We start from the raw sequence: 21889 nt of genomic DNA, 5'->3' as shown, positions 1-21889 counted from the left end.
TCCACTACCAGATACATGGCACAGGAAATATCCTTTATTATTCTGTACACTTAATTTTCCATGAAGAGAACAGCTTTTAAAATAAACGCACACACCAGATATAGAAATATGCATGACATTGGAACAGTCCATGACACAGGGCACCACTGAAAGAGTCCTTATTTACATAAAAGTGGAGAAACAGAGGGATGAGGGCGGGAACCCCAAAAGCTACTTCACATTCACCAGAATTTTGGTGACTTCTATGATCGCAGCTATAGCCATGCTGCACATCGCAGAGCTGTGGATTTTGGGACTCATAAGAGCATGACAACTTACCCTCAAATTCCGCAAAACAAAAGGGTTGGATTTATTTTTTAAAATACCAAGTGTTTCTGGCATCAGTTGAAGAAATATTGTCGAAAGAGGAACTACTGAATGTCCAGAAAAATCATAGTTCTGATATGTCTGCTCAGTAGTAGGTTATTGGTCACTAGATCATTCTGGAATGTCCTAAAGTAAACCGTGTGCTTCCTTCATTGTAAATTTACAACAATAACATTGTTACGGAGACAGGAAATTTTATTTACTAGATGGGACCTTTGATCTCTGATCCAACCCTTGCTTTTACAGACAGAGAACTCTGAAGCCCACAGAGGTGGAGCCCCTCTCCCCAGGTGACCCAGTAAGACAGCCATAGACCCAGGTCCATGCAACTCTAAATGCTGTGCTGTTTCCCCCACGCCACACTCCCTCTCTGTTCTTCTCCCTTCCATGGCTTTCAAAGGAAATAAAGAAATGAAGTGAGCTCAGTGGGCTTCTTACTAAGAAATGATATCTTTGGTAAGAATGTTTGGTCTCACATTAACGGGATCATTTGGCAAGAGACTGGCTCCCACCTGGGCCGGAACCCCTCTGAGAATTAAGGCAGCTTTTAGGACCTTTATTTGGCATGATATTTGGCAAGAGTTGGCAGGTCCCCTTCTCCTCTGTCTCATTCGCATCTAGAATGAAGACCGACTCACAGGTAGACACTAAATTATATAATTAGACATTGAGTAGATGTTAACGGGATGGTATTAAACAGATATTTTTACACTTCATGGAAAATAATAATTCCTTAAAAAATCTGGTAAAGTATCAAAAGTGCTCTATACAGTACACAGGAGCACCCTTATCCCCGATAACCTCTACTATCAAAAAAAAGGCCTCAAATAAGAAGTCAAACATTACTTATGATAAAGCCCATGCTCCCTCTCCAGCGAGTGTGGGTGAAAGGTGAACCCAGAAGGTCTGCCAGCACCTCCTCGAAAATGTCCATGGGTGCCCCGGGTCCCCCCATCTCCAGAGCCCCTCCCCAGGCTCGGGAGCCAACTTCCCCTGCAAGGCAGCACCACTGGGTTGGTTGGTGTTGGTTCAGGTAGCACCACATCTCTGATTCGCCTTCGGACAAATGTCTGGAGGCAGAAGGGCCACGCGCAGATGGCAAAGAGCAAATGTCAGGCTCTCTCTGAAGGGTGCCCCTGATACACAGGCTTTTCTGACTCATTTCTGCCAAGGAGGCTCAGCTTTTCACAACCCACTGTTCCCTAGAGTGATTATTTTCATCAAAGGAGAGCAGCTAAATCATTTCCTCTCTAGCAACCAGTTAGAGGAGAATAAATGACATCCCCCCACGCCCCCCTTCTTCCAACACATTGTTCTTTTGCTAAGAAATATGCCTTGGCCACTTGACTGGATGGATTTTTGTTTATGTTTAATGACAGCCCTGGGTGGGGTGAACCATATTGTGCTGGGAATTTCAAAGTGCTCTCAGCTGAGAGTCAGGGGCTGTGACTTGAGGGTCCAACTGGATCCCTTAGTAGCTGGGGAACCTTGAGCAAGAATGACTGAAATGCTGGACCTTGGTTTTCTCACCTGCAGAATGGGGACACAGAAGCCAGCCCTGCAGTACTTGCTGGGCGGATGGGAGTAAACGTGGATGAAAGTGCTTTGTTAAAAACAAACAAGCTGTCACACCTAGGGAGGAATTACCCTTCATGGGGCGGGCGGATTCAGTCACTTGTGAGGCCAAATTCCATCAGTGACGGGTCACCTTGCTCTCATTCCCAGACCCCTACCTGTCTGTTCCACTCTGTTGGATGCTCCCAGGCCCCCTCTTTTTCAGGGTCCAAGACACCTGCCACTTGGGCTGTCTCAGATTTTGAACTGAACTTTTTATATGGAGAGATCCAAGGTCTACTGATTTTCCTACTTTTCTTTAAAGAATGCCATAAGGACCCTGTCCCTGGGAGAAAACCACCGCCATGCCCCCAGCCAGCCCATCTTCCACAGACTGCATGATCGATAGATTAGGCTCAGTGACACCCCACTTTCCCCAAAGCACCTTTTGGATGTGTGTCACCCTCTACTCCCAGTGGAAATGATGTGGCCTTTTTTTTTTTTTTTGCCCAAGATTCTGCAACAGTGGCTCCCACAGTCAGGACAATAACCCACAACTCTAGATTGCCAATGAGAGCGTAAGAAACTCAGACCATATGTTAAAAAAAAAATGCAAATGGATGCCACCGACTTACCAACTACAAATCGCTTCTCTGAAAGAGCTGAGACCAGCCACCAGCACCACCAGAGGGCACCACTTATAAGTTTGTATCAGAAATCAACCTGAAATTCTCTACAACCGCCAACCTGCTCCGTCAATTGAGACTATTCTCCCCTCAACCTAAGTGACCGGGGTGCTATAGGCTTGGTTCCATGCTGCCCTCCACGGTGCAAAGTACGGCCCATGAGGAGAGACAAAGGGAGTTTTCAGGGCCCACTTCCCATCACTTGAGACTTCTGGTCCAGGCTGGGTGGGATTTCCCAGGGACAGGCTTTGCAGGTGTCTGTGAACAATACAGAAACAGGCAGCCTGTCGGGCTGCCCTTGGACACCCACCTGGCCCCGTGAGGACAGCAGAGGATCCCGTAATGGAGACATGCAGCTGGCCTTGCTGGGTTCCTGTCCTGAGTCCCCCAGGAAGGTCTCAGGAGCCACAGGTAGGTTCCTGAGCTCCGTGCATCTGACAGAGCGAGACCCGCATGCGGTCTCTACAGACTTGTCTGCTGCTTCTGCAGAAGCCACTCACTGTGACACCCATAGCTCTGGACCCTCTGAGCGCCAGAAACCAGAAGAACATTCCAGAACACACACAAATCAAACCCAGGTCAACCAGAGTGAAAACTGACTATGAAGATTTCTGCTCACGACCCCCCAGAGCTTCTATCCACGGACTTCATAACAGCGACAAATACCCCCAAGCCCCCCAACCAAGGTCCAAACAACAGAGCACTGACCGGGGCAGACGAGAGAGGCAAGATCTCTGTACCTCCCAAACCCAGCTGGGCTTTTTATTTGTGTTTTGGTTTTACAGTGTCTGACCAAAAAGCAACATCCTCTGTCTGATCTGGTGGACTGAGGATTTCTTCTGCGGCCCAAAGTACCAGCAAACGAGGTGGGGAGTCCTTCCCAAGCCCGTGGACGTCAGCTCGGGCCGGTTCCCACACTGGGTGAGACTTCCTCAAAACTAAAGAGGTTCGACGGAAGTCATTTTTCCTGTTCCCTCCTCTCCTCCTCTCCCACAAGGCTTACCAATCCAAGCTCACAGCCCTCAGGCCAGGTGAACAGAAAGTGAACGAAAACCAGGTCACTAAATCAGTTGTTAACTTGGAAAAGAGGAAGAGGGGGGTCGGAGAGGAATCCCCAGACAGTGTCTGGGGTGGTAGGAAACCTTTGACCTGAACGTTGGTGCAGCAGGGTTCCTCCTCAGGGTCAGATTCAGATGGCCAGCCAGTGTTCCAACTGCAGAGGAAGACGGCAAGGCTGTTAGGCCAGGGCCAGGGCAGGCAGGGACAGAGGGACAAGGGCCAGCTGAGAAGGGCAGTAAGACACATGGAGGGGCAGAAAACACAGCTGTTTCCTTCAAAGACCCGCAGAACACGCAGGCCAATCCCCTAATTGTCATGGGCACCCAGAAAGGGCAAAGGAGCCTTCACAAAGTCACACAGTAAGTCTGAAGCAGGGGGGCTCACCGGGACCCTCCTGGCTCCCCCACCCCCATATTTTACAGGGGAAAAGGGTAGGACTCAGGTCAACACGTTATTGATGTACCTACAGCGCTTCCTTCAAGATAAGAAATCCTCAGCCTCATTTGGGGATACTCCGTGGTCACAATTCAAAGAGGGAGAACCGAGTTTAGGAAAGTCTGGGCATTTGGTATCTCAGGACCAAGGAGTGGAGGGGCAGGCGACAGCTGGTAGAAGGCAGAAGACAGGCCCCTCTCCTCCGGTTTGTAACATCACACCCCCAGGGGCTATAGCCCACAGCTGCTCTGGGTTTTCTGGAGTGTGGTGTGTGGTCTTGCCTCCGATAGCACAGCAGGGAGCAGTAGGGCCCCCGCCCCGTGGCCCCCATCAAAATGGTCCAAGCTGCACCTACTTGGAACTGCCTGACGTCCCTCTGGGCCACCAGGTGATGCTCGTTCTCTGGGGTGATGCCATAGGCCAGTCTCTGTGAAAGGATGGAGAAGGGGAGGAGGCCTCAGCTTGGCCCAGGGACACCCTTCCAGCAGCCCAGAGGACACCACACATCAGGGCCACCTGCTATTTGGCCCTGAAGTCTCACATGGACAGCAGGAGAGGTTCGTACAAGACACTCCCCACCCTGGTTAGTTCACTTTGAGACATTCATCCAGTGAATGTTTATTGAGTCAATGACTGTAGTCACACACTGGCCTAGGTCCTGGGGATCCAGAGCTGAAGGTCACCCACACATTTTGCTTTGGGAGAGCTTACAGCTCAGGGAAGGGGCTGACACTGAACAGAAACACACACAGGCAGTTTTACAACCACGACTGGAGTCAGTGCTGCAGAGGACAAGTTCAGAGCACAATGAGAACTCAGTGATGGGACCTCAGCCCTGCCTGGGGATTGGGGCTGCCTCCTTGGGCTGTAGACACAGGGTGGACTCAGGGAATGCGTCTGGAATCAATGTCTGATCACTAGAGGGGGATCCCAAAGTGTAGAGAATAAAAAGCTCAAAGCAGGTCCTGGTTCCACGTCCGGGATGAGCTCACAGAACATGGATCTTCCCAGTGACCCAGAGGTTCCTAGACTTTGGGATTTCATGGACAGGAAACATGTCACAGGCAGAGGGGGTCCCAGCCCTGCCCGGGACCCTCTGCCCTAAGTTCCTGTACAGCTCACTCCTTTACGTCCTCCTGTGTCTTTCTGTCCCCTCACGAGAACATGAGCTCCGGGGAATGTGTCTAGAGCTGAGGATACTGCCTGCCCCGTACAGATTCTCAGTAAATATCTGTGAAGGGAGTGGATAAAGGAATGAAGGGATGAGATCTTTATAAGTAAGGGCATGAGGAAATGACTATCACCATTATTTATAAAAGAAAGGGCATTTAACAACCAAACTATAGGAAAGACATAATTTTAATGAAAACGCAGATCATGCGTATATGTATCTGCAATGTACGCAGGTCAAAGAAGAAAATGTATTTTGGAAATCTCTGGTTTAGGCTGATTAGGTATCAGGTTCACAATAGAAGCAGGTGAAAGCCAAGATACAAGGTCACGGTGAGTTTGGATGGGGAGAGTGGGGGACATCTGGGGACATGACAAACCTTAGGAGGTGGGACACAGGAGTGGGCACAGTTAATGCAGATTAACTGCTCTTTAGGGGACTGCAGGGCTGAGCCCCTCACATAAACAACGGTAGGAACAGAGTGGGAGCACACGGCGCATATGACGTTCAACACGATAGGAAGTGCCGCGTGGTGACCATCTACCGTGTGCCAGGCCCTGCGCTAAGCACTTCCTTTCACCTTTCAAGGTCTGTATGATTACCCCAGGTTACAAATGTGGAACCTGAGGCTTGGGGGTAAATAACGTGGCCAACGTGGCAGGTCCGTCTGACTCTAGATTCTGTGTCCTTCTGTCTCCCTCTCTCACCCCAGCGGGAATGACTCGGGATGCCCCCTCCCGTGCTGTCCCCCACCCTCCCCCAGGCTCGGCCCAGAGCTCACCTCGCGAAGGGAGCCCCGCGTGCTGAGGAACTTGTAGACGACGTAGGCAGGCACCAGGACCATGGAGGAGCCCGCGATGCCCCACCCGACCCAGTTGGCCCAGAGTGGGAAGATGTAGTCATCGTAGGTGAGCGGCTTGAAATTGATGATGCTCACGACCACCACAAACTGGGGGGAAGGGACAGAAGGAAGAGGGAGAGGGACAGGGAGAGGGGAGAAAGAGGGAAGGAGGCGGGAGAGAGGGAGAGATGCAGAGAGGGACCAGAGGGAAGTGAGGGCCAGCGTGTGAGATGGATGCAGGAATGGAGAAGATAAGGAAGGAGGGGGATCGAGAGAGAAAGGAGGAAGAATCCAAGTAAGGAAGGATAACAAAAAGGAGACAAAGAAACAGGAGCAATACAAAGAGAAGAAGACTAGAAAGGTGACCTTGGAACTGAGTGGTGGCACAGACAGCCCCCGGCCCAGACCTGGCCCCAGGCTGGCGACCCCTCTCATGTGCAGCCTCCTGGGAATCAACAGGGCGGAGCATCCTGAGCATCTGTCTGCGTGACCAGGGCCCTGCATCCCAACCTCCTCCCCTTAGAGGCAAAGATCCCCACCCCCACCCTCACCCCAGACACACAGCACCCCTCACCCGAGGATGCCCAACCACGCACTACACACCAGGAGGAACGCAGGACTGACAAACTTCCAGCAGAGTCTCCAGTACAGGCCCGGCTTGAACCCCATCATCTGCTGGATGTCGTTGCTGAACCTGTCCACACCTGCGCACACACAGGGCAGGCCCATCACAGCGGCCCCTGCAGAGCCTGGGGCCACCCCTACTGCCTTCCCAAGAGGGTCTGTCCCCAGGTGGACAGCAGAACAGTATCTCCTAAGACAGGGATACCCTGGCACTTAGGCGACCTGGGGACAGGCACTTGGCTGGTTCAGAACAGGGGAGAGAACACACTCAGGGGTAGCATCCCCTGGTAGGTGCCGCCCCACTTCCTTTTTCAGAGGGAAAACCAGGGCTCGGGGAGGGGAGGGGACTTGGCCCTGGTTTACACAGCCAGGGTGGCCTGACTCCAAAGCCCAGCTCTTTCCTCCCGCTCCCTCTCTCTTAAAACAATGATGGCTGTGTATATAGAGCTTTCCCCGACTTTAATCTGGTAGAAGAGACCAGACTCTTTCCAATGAGTAGAAAAGAGTGAGTGACACATGGGGAAAAAATGAACAATGACAACACATTTCACTTTCTACCATGTTCTCCCCATTCAGCTCTGGAATAAGGTTGCCAGAGAAGATAGAGGACACTCAGTTACATTTGAATTTCGGAGAAACAACAAAAGTCATTTTAGTTTAAATAATTTCATGCAATGTTTGGGACATATACTAAAAAAAGGATTCATTATCTGAAATTCAAGTTTAACTGGATGTGTCGTATCCCAGATTTGCTAAACCTGGCAACCCTACTCTAGAGTGAATTACATGGCTTGAGGAGCAGCATCTTCCTCTGAGTTCCTCTCTAACAGCTGACGCTGATGCCTTTGGGGCCCTTGCCTCCTCCTTTTAAAGGGAGCTCATGCAAAGATGAGCTGAGGGCTGGAAGAGCTGTGCCCAATAAGCAACTTGCTCAACTCTGGAATCAGCCAGTGACTGCCCCGGAAATGGAAAGCCCCTTTGCACCTCCAGGTGAAAAGGCTCCAGAAGCACATGGGGCCCGAGGCTTTTCCACACGCTCAGGACCCAGCACGTACCATAAAACCAGGAGACGCCTATGGCCTCCATGAGCACAGCAAACAGAATGGAGGTTCCCGCCGCAAACGTGTCCAGCAGGGTCAGCACGTATATTCCACCCTGGGGCATGGACAGAGAAAGCCTGAGGCCATGATGGATAGAAATGGCTATCAACTGTTACATCCATCAAAATTGAGCTGTCCCCTGTCCCGCTCACTCAGAACCCACACCCACCCCCAACACAGGTAATGGGGTTTCTGGTGCTACTGTGTTGCTGCTACGTATTCTGTGTATTCACTGGGTCTGAGGGTGGGGACTTCAGCCAGTAAAAAGCAAGATGGATTTTATCAATAAAAAAAAAAATGTTGCCTGCCACGTCAGTAAACAAAAGATGTTGCAGCCATCACATTATAGCCACCCCTCTGAAGGTGAGCTCTGAGGGAATTCAGGATAGAAACAGCATGCCCGCCATCTAGCAGTCAGCAAAAAGCTCGGATACTGGCCCTAGATAGCTGAGGTCCATATCAAAGGAATGATTTCAGTGAGCCTAAACTCTTGCATCTTCCCATACATGGAAAAGCATGAGATTCCTTAACTTGAGACGTCTGGTTTTCTTTAGTCAACAGTAATCTTTTGATGTAACAACTACCTGGTCTTTGTCGCAAAAACTCATGTATCCTGGATCCTCCCTTACCTCTCTGGAGCAGTCCCTCAGAGCTATCTGAGATGCTGTGTCCCAGGCTTAAGTCCTCAGTTTTGTCCACCGAACAAAACATAATTCTCAGCTTTCAGGTTGTGCACTTTCTTCAGTTGGCAGTTTAAAATGGACTTTTGCTGTCCCCCCAAACCAACAAGCAGTTGAAAGATTTGTCTGGATATCCTCAGGCTCAGAAGGGACAGATAACAATGGGGTGTAACCCTAAGGGACTGGGCCACGGAGTTCAGGATACCAGGCACTGCCATGGTTCCCCTGAGCTCACCCTAGCCCTACCCGCCAGCTTCAAGTCTGGGAATATCTGGCTGGATTGAAATGCAGCCTCAGAAGCCCCAGGTGACCCAGAGCCCAGCCCCCCTCACCTTGGTTATGCAAAACAGGGCCAGAAGGAAGGTTCCAAAGGAGACACCAAATGTGAAGAGTTTCCGGTGTCGTTTCAGGACCTGGAAGTCGTCGGCCAGGCCCGTGATGACCGCCTCCATGCCTCCCATCTGAAGGGAACCAGGCAGGTGGGATACAGAGGTGAATGAAAAATGTTGTCCAACATATCAGCAAACAAAGGATGCTGCAGCCACCAAGCCATCAGCCACTACTGCTGCCCCCGCAAAGGTGCACCTGAGGGGACTCAGGATGGGAAAGAAAGGATACTGGCTCTACATAGATCTGGTGCATATCAAAGGAATGATTTCAATGAGCCCAGACTCTTGCATCTTCCCATATATAGAAAAGCGCTAAATTCATTAACTTGAGATGTCTTGTTTTGTTTAATTAACAGTAATCTTTTGATGCTCTGACCACCTGGTCTTTGTTGCAAAAACTCCTACATATCCTGGTTCCTCCCTGACCTCTTCAGAGCAGTCCCTCAGAGTGATCTGAGAGCCTGCCTCCCAGGCTTAAAGTCCCCAGAAAGTCTGCCAACTGAAACATAATTCTCAACTTTTAGGTTGTGCACTTTTTTTTTTTTTTTGGCCGCATCACGTGCACGCGGGATTGTTAGCTCCCCAACCAGGGAGTGAACCCGTGCCCCCTGCAGTGGAAGCTCGGAGTCTTAACCACTGGACCACCGGGGAAGTCCCAGGTTGTGCATTTTTTTTTCAGTCAACACAGGAGTGAGGGACTCTCTGAACCCCAGTCTCAGGCCTCCCGGCTCCCTTGGACCTCCCGCAGCCCTGGACTCATGAACCCTGGAGGCTGCCTTGCTTCTCTAGAGAAATCAGCAGATCCTCCCTTCTCCCCATCCTCTCACCCTACTTCTGCCCTATTCTCAGCCAACCTCAGAACTCAGAAACCATGTGGGAGAGGGTGAAGAGATAACTCCTGTCTCCCCCTTATCAACAGGGACCTGACTCCTGTCCGCTCACTCAGCCTGAGTGGATGCTGATGAAATACCGTGGGAAGAGTGGTTGGTTAGAGAACAAGAGTTCTAGCCACGCCCTCTCTGAATTCAGTGTCCCATCTGTAAAAGGAGAGCATTGGGCTGGCTTATCTGAGGTCCCTTCTAAGGTAGAGTTCCATGATGTCAAGTAGGTTTCTCTTGGCTCTTGGCTTTGGCCTAAATCTTGCCTTTCTGAGTGAGTACTGATTTCCTTGTTTGCATTTAAATAAGGTCTTCTGCAAACAACTACTGATCAGGGGCTTGAATGCGGGGCAACTCTGAGTAGTGTGAGTGTAGTTAGGGGAGGGAGGGCCAGGTCTAGTGGTGTCTGTGGGGGGATGGTATCCCGAGCCAGGTCACTCACTGAGCTGTCAATTCCCAGAGCCAGGAGCATGACGAAGAACACGACAGCCCAGAACGTGGATCCTGATAGGGTGGAAATGGCTTCTGGGTACAGGATGAAGACCAGGCCAGCTCCTGTAAGAAACATCAAGGACCTCATTAATAGCTGGGACTGTTGGTCTGAGCTGCAGATGATAGGAGAGCATTTTGAGGCCCAACAAGCCCCAGCCCAGCCCCATGATAGTTGGGCAGTCATGTGTAGATGGAGCAAACCAAGGTCTAAAGATGACTGATGAAACCAGCTTCAGCCTGAGTTCACCTACGCACCAAGGAGGTTGACCTCAAACAGCCAAGCCAGAGGGCAGTGCCTCTCCTGGACAGCTACAGGCAACGGGCCTCAAACCCCACCTCCTGCACCCCATGAGGGATCCTCTTACTCTCAAAACTTTGTGATTTTCAGAGTCCATCAGAGGCAGCCCCTCCCCAAGTCTTGGCCTGTTTGTGGCCATAAGAATATGAGAAGCAGCGGGGAAGGACACGAGCTGGTTGAACAACTTCAATCGCCTGAGTCTCAGCTTTCTGATCTTTAAAGTGGGTCTATTAACACTTGCCTAGTAACACTGCAAGAACTAAACCAAGATACGTCAAGTGCTTAGCACAGGGGCTGGTACAGGGTCAGTGCTCCCAAATCTATCTGGTCTGGCCTGACTCAGAAGATGATTCTGCCTGGACTTCCTACTGATGGCCTCAAAGAAAGTGGGCAGCTGGGAAAGCTCCGTGTCCAGCCCTCTCAGTCACACAGCCACAGGAGAACTGCTAAGAAAGAGGTGAGTTTTGCAGCCCCCACCTCCTCAGTGGGCGAGTCTGCCCACCCACCTTCAGTGGCAACATCCTCAATGTTGACCTTGTGTTCATGGGCCATGTAACCAAGGATGGAGAAGATGGCGAACCCAGAGATGAAGCTGGTGACACAGTTGATGGTGCTGGTGAGCAGGGCATCCCTGAGAGAAAAGAAAGCACTGTTAGTTCAAGTGGTCTGACTCTCCCCAACCCCGCTTATGGACTGCTGGATCATCTATGGAATCCACGGCTTCAAATGCCAACCCCCTCTTCAGCGCCCCTGCTGCCACATGGGCCCCCAGCACCCCACCATCACAGGGTCAGAACCTGTAGGTGCAGGAAATAGGTCAGCAGCTTCTGGATGAAACACTTTAACACCAGAGCCTGATATCGAACTCTTGCTGGGAAATCGAGGCACCAGCCTCCTTCCTCAACAAACTTTCTGTGGCTCCCCAGTGCCTCCCAACTTTTCACCCAGGCATTCAAGAGCTTTGCTGAGATGACCCAAACTTCTTTCCAGGCTTATTTCCCATGACTCCCCAACACGTACTCTCTGAGCAAACCAGTCAACTTGCTGGTTCACGAACACACCACCTCCCCTGGCTTTGCTCATGCTGTAAGTTGTCCACTCACTCCGTGTCTGCCTATCCCAACCCTAACTATCTTCCAAGGCTCACCTCAAATGCACTTCTGTGCTCTTGCTGACCCCCCATCAGATGGCTGATCACCCCATTTCCTTAGCCTCCCTAAAGCCTGTCCCACTGGTATGCATTCATCCTACTCTGTCTTGTACCAGGGAGGTTATGATTCTGTCTTAAGCCTTTGATAGAGAGGGATGGAAGCAGCCCCATCTGTGCCCATGTCTGAAGCCCTCACAGCACTGGGGCTGCAGGAGGCAGCATTAAATGCTTACAGGACCAGGTGATCTAGAGCATGGTCTTCTGACTCTACAGCACTGAGCAGACTTCTCATTCTGCTGTATGGTCTTAAGCTCTGACCCTGCTAGGCCCTCACCCCTCAAGCAACCAGCCTGGATATTCCAACCTTGTCTGCCTGGGCATCAGATGGACAGACAGGCAGTGCTGGCTGCTCTGAAAGCCACACAGTGCCCCTCTGTCCCAGCTACCCACCCTCATGATATCCCAGTGTTAGTGGCCTCAACTTTGCCAGCTCCTCACCCTGCATCTATCTGGGAGGTGTCCTGAACTGACATATGTTCATCAGGACCCCCGTAGGCCATGTTGGAGTTCACAGAACATCCAGGATGGTCTACTCTGCTTCATTTCCCGGGGAAAGAAACCCAAGCAGAAAATTTGACTTGTCCCAGACCAGAGCCCTCTCTCCCATCCCTGCAAGGGTTGATTCCCAGGATTTAGAGCTTTCCAGAGCCCCAGGAAGGATCTTACCTATAGCAGTTGTTGTCAAATTTGTTGTAACTAGCAAATGCAATCAAGACACCAAATCCAGCGCCCAAGGAAAAAAATATCTGAGTTGCAGCATCAATCCATACCTGAAATGGGCAGATAAAGGCCATCACCCTCTGTTTCCACAGAATTGGACTACCTCACTGCTCCAGAAGGGCTGGGAAGTCCCAGGGATGCCCTAAGACCTGAGGAAATGAGGTCTGAACTAGAGATGGGCAGCCATGCAACTCCTGCTCTCCAGCAGCCTGTACAAAATCACTGTACAGAGAGGCTGGGGTCTCTCTAGCATCTCCCAGCCTTGGGTGGTCATGAGTGAGCTCACCCCAGAGGAACTCACTGGCTCAATTTGACATCCTGATTTTCAAAGAAAGTTAATAAACAAAATGTTCTAGACTAGAATGTGGATAGGGCAAGGGCAAAGGGTTATGACTATCTCAGCGGTTATGGAGACAACATCTTCAGAAAGGGGTAATGATTCCTAGTAGCTTCTACCAACCCATAGACAGTGGTGACTCCTTGGTGGCCAGTCGGGTCTACTTCCTTCATCTTTTGGATGATGAAACTGCATGGCTGGAAGCCCGGAGATCTGAGCTCCTCTCCAACCTCTCAGCCTCATGGTCTTGCCCTGGTCAATTTCACTGTCTATATCTCAGTTTCCTCATCTGTACAGTGGGGATAATTTTACCTAGCTCACCAGGACTAAGCCACAATTCGGATTTGTGAGACTTCTGTCATCTCCCCACTCGTGCTATTCTAGACTTCCCCTGCTTTGTAAGAAAAGGGTGTAATGAGAGAAGCAATCTGACGGAGGAAGATATATCTGCTCCCTGAGACGGCACTCAGGCTGAGTTTCTACTGTCCACAAAGACTTAGGATATTTAAACAATGCAGAACAGATAGAACTCTGACTTGCTTCACAATTTACAAGGCTGTTTCATGTCTTACGCTCTGTTATTTTTCTGACAGTTACTAAGGAAGTAGGGTTTTCTCTTGGTTACTGGGCTGTAACCCAGAGTTGTGCTAGGACAATGGGAGGTGTGTACTGGGAGGCATCCGTCCTAATCCTATGTTGATCTTGCCTGCCAGGATTATTATGGGTTCAAGTAGAGTGTGGAGAAGTCTTTGGGGATTATGAGGGGAAATATTGAGGTGTGGTCACTGAGGCAGACACGAGGGAGGAGGTTGGAAATAATCTCAGCTGGGATTTGAAGATGCTCAAGGCACTAGGAACCTCTAAGATTGTCCCTGTTCCCAGCCTCACCGTGCTATTTTGGACTCCACTCCAAAGTCACCCCACCTTCATTGTAATCGCTGCCTCTGGGCAGGACAGTGAGCTGGAGGGGTACCAGAGGCCAGAGTTGGAGACCAGAGTAGAAATAGGGCTAGGGTGGCTGGGGTGAGGCTGGGGCCACGGCACAGGGCAGAGGTAAGAACCCAGGACAGGGTATTGCTTTCCTTGAAAGGAGGGGTCTGCAAAGGCCACTCAACAGAACCACAGATCCCGAGCCATCAGAGCTGGACAGGCTCACGGAGACTGTCAGGTGCAAATCAAATTGGCCTTGGTCAGGTAGAGAAGCTGCAGCCCAGAGTGGGAAGGATCCATCCCAGGCTACGCAGAGCTGGGACCAGATTTTCTTTCACTGCCTGTACCGAGGACCCTCCCCAACCCTGGCCCAAGGGTGGGTGGTCGCTGGGCACTGACCGTGGCCTCTTTCAGACGGTAGAAGTCGATGTGCAGGTAGGCGTTGATGCCATTGGAAGCGCCGGGCAGCGTGATGCCGTGGACCAGGAGTACAAACAGCACGAGGTAAGGCAGCGTGGCCGTGATCCACACCACCTGGCGGTGGGCAAGGTCGCAGTGAGGGCCCGACTCTGCTGCCAGGGGGGCTGGCGGGGGGTGAGCCAGTCACACCCTCCCCACACGTTCCTTCACACCGTGCGCATGCTAAAAGCTCCACCTCTAGGCCAGGCCTGGGGCACTCCAGGACAGAGCGGACAGACCAAGGCTGCACCCCATGAGAAAGTCAGCACCTGGGGGCACCGCTGCCAAGGAAGCCAAGGCAGTGAGGACGCAGACACTCTCGGTGCCCAGCGCCTCCTGCTCTACCAGCTTCCTGCACTAACTAGCACCCTCACCTTTACGCCCTCCTTCCTCCCTTCTCTCCCTCTCTTGTTTACCTTCATTCAAGCGTGTCCTCCTAAGCTCACCACCCAGGGAGGGACGTGGCTGGGCAGAAAGCAGAATCCCTGGCTGCTCTTTATTTGGGGATGGATTTAGGGCAAAGACAAACTGCCTCATCCAGAAACCCATAAGGGAAAAAACTGTCCCCAGACTGAAAAGAGACACCAGCCCACCCTGCCCACGATGAAGAAACAGAGAAGAGAGGCGGGGAGAGGAGAAGGCTGCGTAGGCTTCCTCGCTGTTCCTTCTCACCCCTGACTATACATTAGACGACTCTGGGGGAAGTTACAGACAAAAATGTCCAAGTTCAGACTCCATTTTTGGAGTTTCTGATTTAATTGGTCTGGGATGGGGCTTGCAGTGCCTGCTTTAAAGGCTCCCTCAGGTGGATGCAGGGGACAAAGACAGGTGAGGATCATTTATTGAGCAATTTCCATCTGCTAGCCCAGCAGCGAGGACCTCTCATCCCATCCTCCCAGCTGCCCTGGAGGCGGGCAGGATCAGGAACTGCGGGGTGAGGACACTGAAGCTTAGGGAGCCTCATTCATCCCGAGGTCACCCATTAGTGAATGATGGTGCCGGGACTCCAACCCACCAACCAACACAAAGCCGTGTTCTTAATCCCTCACGCTACTGCATGTTTGAGACCCATGTGCAAGTCCTGGCTCTGCCAGGCTGTGAAACCCTGTCCCTCTCTTGGCCTCAGCTTCCCCATCTGTACAAGCAGGCTGGAGCACATGGCTTTGGAGAACCTTCCAGTTCAACACTGAGGCGTTTGGTACAGGCTTGTAGTTTCTAAGTGCTGGTTCAGCCAACACCTATGAGTGGGGGGTGGGCAGACAGGACTCCAGGGAGGCAAGCAGCACTGTGTGCACACTTGCCCGATGCCCTGGGGGCTGACTGGCCTCCGCCCTCTACCCTGCGGTGGTCGGTGGGCCGGGGTCACAGAGTGTGTGGTCTGCGGTAACCCCTTTCCCTGATTCAGACTGTACCTCGCCCCCCAGTATCCCAGCTGCCAGCTGTGGAGCCATCTTCCCAAGAACAGAGCCTTCACTGGCCAAGACAGGAAGTTTGAACACTTGCAATTCATTTCAGGCCAGCTCTGTGGCTTTGGCAGCCTGCTAAGAAAAGATCCGTGTCCTGTTCCAGACGTAGTCTGGGAAGAAATAAGCAATGCTCTTGGTTTTCTCATGAGCCAGAGTATAAAAACAATGAAAGACAGGACACTGCAATGTCCTGCATGAAGTTCCTTATTCTAGAAAGCCCCTCCCTACGGACTGCAGGGGTCCTCGCCTGCTCTGGAGGCAAAATGTGGGCAGGGACTTCAGGCGGCAAGTTTCCGTCTGCGGGGGGCTTCCTAGGGCAACACTCCTGCCCCACTCGTCATTACACTCCTCAGGGGAGGGTGTGAGTCCTCCTCCTCCAAAGGTGACTTTGCACAAAGAAACGGAGCATGCGAGTCTCCCCTCCTTTTCTCTTTAGCATCAGTCTCCCCATAGACAACTCAGGCCTGCTCCAGCCAAGTGCTAAACAAGGTGGGGCAGGCTGTACCCCTTTGGCCATGGCTACAGGAAACTTAATCTTGAGGTGTAATAGTAGAAGCCCGTGGTGGCCCCTCACCCAGGCCGGCAGCAGTAGTAGAGCTCATACACCTTCTGCAGCTCTGCTGCCTGCAGAGAGGCCAGGAAAGCCCTGCTTTCGATACCCAGGAGAGGCACAGAGAGACTGGACAAGGCTGGCCTGGGGCTTCTGTAGTTTTGCTTGCAGCTGAAAACCCTTTCCCTCTGCCCCATCTCTACCTGACCTAGCCCAATGCCACCTTCTCCATGGTCTTTGCAGACCCTCTCAGTCTGAAGAGCTTCCTTCTTCCACTAATGTAACATCTTATGGTTTTTGGACCATGGGAACTCATGGTAAGAAAAACCTTATTTATCGAGACGTATGGGTTGCTATAACTGAAATGCAAAAATTCCACAAGACATCTCTATCTTTAGTATGTGTAATGCACGCTGTTATTATCTAGACAATTTCATTTTGAAAAATTGTGGTGACCCACTAAATTGATTTAATGACAGTTGAAAAACCCACAGTTTGTATCTCAATTAAAGTGCAACCTACCTGATGTAAAATTGGTTTCAAGGTAAAGTTAAGTTTTTTAAAAAGCAAGATCTATAATAGTGTGTATAGTTTGTGACCATTAGTGTTTATTGAAAGGGGGACACACATATGTCTCGGAACAGAGATGCAAGAAAATAATAACATTGACCTACACCTACCTGTCTATAACACACATAATACTACAATCAATTGAATCTGTCTTATTTCTTCTTGCATCACTAGTACTAGCATCAAGCCTGGCACATAGTAGGTATCCATAAATGTTTACCGAGTTGAATTCAAAAGAACACTTAATGAAGTTCCCCAAACTTATTTACCCACCTACCCTTCTTCCTCCCTTCCCTTCTTTCCTCACTACTCCGTCAATAAATATTTACTGAAGACCTACTATGTGTCAGGTGTTGGGATGATTGTGGTCCTAGCCTGGTTTTGCTCTATCTTAGAATTCCTCCAAGCCCTGGTCTGCATTTCATTTGGGTTCTTCCTTGGGGCAGATACCATGTCTCCATTACGCTGATAGGAAGTTCCACTTCAGGCTCTTGTCAAATTTCATTCCCGTTGGCTGCTGGTCCCCTGTCACTATCTTTGCTATCTATGGCATAACCAAGACTTTAGGAGAACCAGAGAGAACCCTGATGCACACCACTTTTCAAAATCAGTTGCCTAGGGCTTCCCCGGTGGCGCCATGGTTAAGAATCTGCCTGCCAACACAGGGGACAGAGGTTTGATCCCTGGTCAAGGAAGATCCCACATGCCACGGAGCAACTAAGCCTGTACGCCACAACTACTGAGCCTGCGCTCTAGAGCCCGCGAGCCACAACTACTGAGCCCACATACCACAACTGCTGAAGCCTGTGAGCCTAGAGCCTGTGCTCTGCAACAAGAGACGCCACTGCAATGGGAAGCCTGTGCACCACAAGGAAGAGTAGCCCCCGCTTGCCACAACTAGAGAAAGTCCACGCGCAGCAATGAAGACACAACACAGTCAAAAATAAATAAATAAATTAAAAAAAATTCAAAATCAGTTGCCTAATGAAGGTTCTCATAAATTCACGCCTACCTGATTATTGTTGCCTTGTAACCCCCAATGAACGTACACACTGTGTGTTCCACACTGACTCTGGGCTTTACCACAAGACTTATCTTGTTCATTGGGACAATAGCAAGCATGATGAAAACAGAGACTGGAAGAGCTACTTGTACATTGGGGCTTGTCTGCTTGGAACATGCTCTTGGAACTCAGCCATCATGCTGTGACATACCCAAGCTACAGGGCGAGGCTGTATGGAAACTACCCAAGGTGCTCTGGTTGACAGCTCCAGTTAAGCTCCCAGCCAGTACCAACTGCCATCCATGAGTGTTAGCCATCTTGGAGGTTCCAGCCCAGTCAATCCCCCAGACATGTAGCTCAGGCAATATCACATGGAGCAGAAGAACCACCTTGCTGAGCCCAGTCAACCCACAGAATCATGAGAGGTAATAAAATGGCTGTTATTTTACATCTCTACATCTTGAGGTATTTTGTTACACAGCAATAGCTAACCAAAACACTGGACAGAATATTTCCCAGCTACAGCCTCTTTAATACAGCCAAGCTCCACATGGACCCATAGGGTCCAAATGGAGCTGTTGTTCTCATGATATTCGTCGGGCTCAGAATCAATGTGGGCCATGACCTGAGTATACTCCACCATGAGGTGCTGACTATGGGGGGCACTGTCACCTAAGTCAGAATGCCAACTCTGGCAGGCTCTCCTAGGCCATCAAACCCTGTGCTCCTCTCTCCAGGAAACGTAGACCCTTGCGAGCACTCCCCAGTGTGTCAGAGGATGCCCCAGGATTCATCTAGATATCTTCTGGAGCATTCTCATTTACTCAAAAATTCAGAGGTGGGAACAATCAATTTTATAGTGAAGGAAATGGTTATATGCTGGAGAAGGCTGCAATATTTCCATGCAGTTTTAGTCCAGAATTTAAGATTTATCAAACACATGTCAACAGGTTGCTTTGGGCTTTTTCCAGAGACCCTTGGGGTGTCCCGTTCCCTGGTCTCTGCTATTAGGGAGGCTTTGGTGGGAAATTGTGAAGAACTCTGATCCACTTGCACTCCCTCATCCTACTGCTGGGGAGTCCTGGGCTTAGGGAAGGGAGGGGATTCATCTTAAATCTCCAGCAAACCAGTGGTAGAGCTGGGGTGCAAACCCAGGTTTTGTACTTCTAGCTCCACCTTTTCTTTTCACCAACTACCTGTTTATAGGTAGAAAAAAACATCTTTTTTGAGGCCAACCTCCCAACTGAAAGAGAAACAAAGATATTACCTTTCCTGATGTCTTCACTCCTTTCCAGAGGCTAAAAAACAGGACGATGACGACGACAATCAGACAGAGCAAGAGCTGCCACTGGGGCAGGCCAATGTCATGAATCCCGCTGCTCTCGTGAAGGTGCAGGACGCCACGTCTGCGGGGAGGAGAGGGGAATGGACCGGGGAAGATGGTGTCGTCAGGGAGGATGATCAAGGCCTCGACCACAGGCCAGTCCTCGAAAGGGCACATTGATGGAGACAGGCCCTCGGCTGCCCCCGCTACAGCCCTGCATCACTTGGACCTGCCCTGCATCGTCATGGCCTGTGCCCAGCACCTCCCTGCCCTGGGCCAGCAACTCATCTGGGGAGACGTCCCCACCCAAGGCTGCTTTTTAAATGGTAACAGAAGCTTTCAACATAACAAATATCTCTTGAGTGCCACCTGCAAGCCAGGTCCTAGGGAGAGGGTGGTAAATAAACAGAGGAAAGGTCTCTGCCCTCATAGCACTCATGGTCTAAAGCAGTGGACACTGGAACATTTGGCAATGTCTGGAGATGTCTTTGATTGTCACGACTTGGGTAGGAGACATCTAGAGGATAGAGAAGTGGGACATCCTATGATGCACAGGACAACCTAAACATCCTATAAGGCACAGGACAGCCTCCAAAATTCCCATGTTGCTGAGGTTTAGAATCCCTGGTCTAGAGACTGAGATAAGAGTAAACTTTTCTCCTATTTGGGAATATCTACCCCAACTAAAGGTATGTGTATCCTCTGCTTTAGCAATTCCACTCCTGGGTGTTTGCCCAGTAGAAACATTGTACATATGTTCACCAAAAGACATGGTCTAGAATGTTCATAGCAGCATTATTCATAACAACCCCAAATTGCAAAATAAATATCTATAAACAGTAGACTACAGGGACTTCCCTGGTGGTCCAGTGGTTAAGAATCCGCTTTGCAATGCAGGGGATGCTGGTTCGATCTCTGGTCAGGGAACTGGGATCCCACATGCCTTGGGGCAACTAAGCCCGTGCGCCTCAACTAGAGAGAAGACTGCACACTGCAACAAAAGATCCCGTGTGCTGCAACTAAGAACCAATGCAGCCAATAAATAAATAAATATTAAACAAAACAAAACAAAAACAGTAGACTACATAAATTATGATATATTCATAAATTGGAATATTATATAGCAACTAGCTCCGTATGGATGAATCTCACACACCTAATTTCGTGAGAAAGAAGTCAAAACCGAAAGAGGACTGCTGGGGGCAGGTGACAAGGCTGTGGACAAGCAGGTGATGGTTCCAGCCACATGGAACTCCTGGGTGACAATAGCTGGTGCAAACATTCCCCATCTTGAGCCCTTTTCCTCTTCAGTAAAATGGCTCTCGCGAGGCTTACGTTGCAGAATGTGAGACAGTGCCTAGAACCCAGGAGATGCTCAGCGCCAATGGTCATTGTAACTATCATTCTGACTGAGTCCCAGCCTTCAAGGAGCAGCAGGCATTGGCAAAGAAGCTAAGGAGTGCCCAGAAAACTCCTGAAAGGGAGTCACTGTGGCGGGCTCCACTGAGGGGCTGGCTGGTGCCTTCTCTGCGGGCCTGTGGGAGAGCCGGTGAGTTGAGAAGGGGTGGCCAGGTGTGGTAGGGGCGAGATGGGGAGAGGGAGGTGGGTGGTGACAGGAAAACAGAGGAGTCTGCAGTGAGCACTCAGGAATGAATGAGCAGAGCTGTGTGTCTGATCAAGGCCCACAAAGACCCGTGTCCCCATCTCCAGAACGGCCTTCATCTCCACTGCCCCCAGGCAGGATGCTGTGGACACAAACTACTCAACCTGCATCAACTTTCCTGAGCAATCAGTCTCTGTGTCTGGCCCCTCCTAGCCCTAGCTCTTGGAAATCAGCTCAACCAACACCCCCGTCCTCATGGCCCGATGCCAGGCCAGACCCACATTCTGTTCCTCCAGGACTACTGTAAAAACCTCCCCATCCTCCCACCACCCCAGTCTCTCTACCTCCAGTCAGCCTCCTTAAATCTACAGTCTGTGCTGCTGTAGAACCATCCGATTCATCTGAAGTTGTGTTCTAACTTTGTCACTCTTCTGCCCCCAAATCCTCAGAGGCTCCTTATCACCTAAAACAGTGGTTCTCACTGGGGGCAATTTTGCCCCTGCTTCCCCTGGACGCTTGGCAACAGCTGGAGACATTTTTGGTTGTCACAGCTGGAGGGCAGAGGGGTGTTACTGGTGTCTAGTGGGCAGAAGCCCGGGATGAGGCTAAACGTCCAAAATGCACAGGACAGCCTTCCCACCGCAGTTATCCAGCCCCAAACGTCAACAGCGTCAGCGCTGTGGAATCCTGGGAGAGAGGATAAAAACATGTGCCTTTCAGAATCGGAGGCCTTTCTCAGTCGCCCTGTACCAAGGGCACCCCATGCCTTGCCACACCATGCCTTTGGCTCCTGGCGACCACCAGCCACTCGTCATTCCCGAATTATATGAAGCCCTCGTCACTCTAGGCTTTGGAACCATCTGTTCCTTTATGCCTAGAACACACTTCCTGGCCCAATGTGTCTGCCTGGTGAACTTCTGTCCCTGCTAGTCTCAGCTCAAAACTGAGGCCCTGGCTGAGGTCCCTCTCCTATGATGAGAAGGAGGGAGAGAGTGGGAAAGGGAGGGAGAGAGAGAGAGAGAGAGAGAGAGGAAGAAGAAGGAGAAGGAGGGGAAGGAGGAGGAGGGGGAAGAGTAGGGGGAGAGAGAGGAAAAGGAAAGGGAGGAGGGGGAGGGGAGGAGGGGGGAGGGGGAAGAGTAGGGGG

At 50.8% G+C, this 21889-nt stretch overlaps 1 protein-coding gene across 7 annotated transcripts in view; it reads right to left on the bottom strand.

The window, feature by feature from the left end:
- Positions 1-471: 471 nt before the first annotated feature.
- The window catches only part of SLC6A2 (solute carrier family 6 member 2), a 47286-nt gene continuing 25868 nt past the window's right edge, over positions 472-21889 (bottom strand). For 3 of the 7 annotated variants that reach the window (XM_027092259.1, XM_027092260.1, XM_027092263.1), the window contains 9 exons: positions 19086-19224; positions 14170-14304; positions 12450-12553; positions 11080-11204; positions 10226-10338; positions 8849-8977; positions 7792-7891; positions 6716-6816; positions 6059-6557 (listed from right to left, as the gene is read on the bottom strand). In XM_027092259.1, coding sequence (XP_026948060.1) covers positions 6171-6557; positions 6716-6816; positions 7792-7891; positions 8849-8977; positions 10226-10338; positions 11080-11204; positions 12450-12553; positions 14170-14304; positions 19086-19224 — 1333 coding nt within the window. In that variant the 3' untranslated portion in view covers positions 6059-6170. Of the gene's footprint in view, positions 3820-4455; positions 4528-6052; positions 6558-6715; positions 6817-7791; positions 7914-8848; positions 8978-10225; positions 10339-11079; positions 11205-12449; positions 12554-14169; positions 14305-19085; positions 19225-21889 lie in introns of those variants that run through there. The other 4 variants (XM_027092261.1, XM_027092262.1, XM_027092264.1 and 1 more) reach the window with 3 other exon arrangements.

This window comes from Aethalodelphis obliquidens, unplaced genomic scaffold (genome assembly GCF_003676395.1).
Source record: "Aethalodelphis obliquidens isolate GAN/ISIS:26980383/991018 unplaced genomic scaffold, ASM367639v1 scaffold75, whole genome shotgun sequence".
Lineage (NCBI taxonomy): Eukaryota > Metazoa > Chordata > Mammalia > Artiodactyla > Delphinidae > Aethalodelphis > Aethalodelphis obliquidens.
The sequence above is the reverse complement of the archived record's forward strand: the minus strand, read 5'-3'. Positions and strand labels throughout refer to the sequence as shown.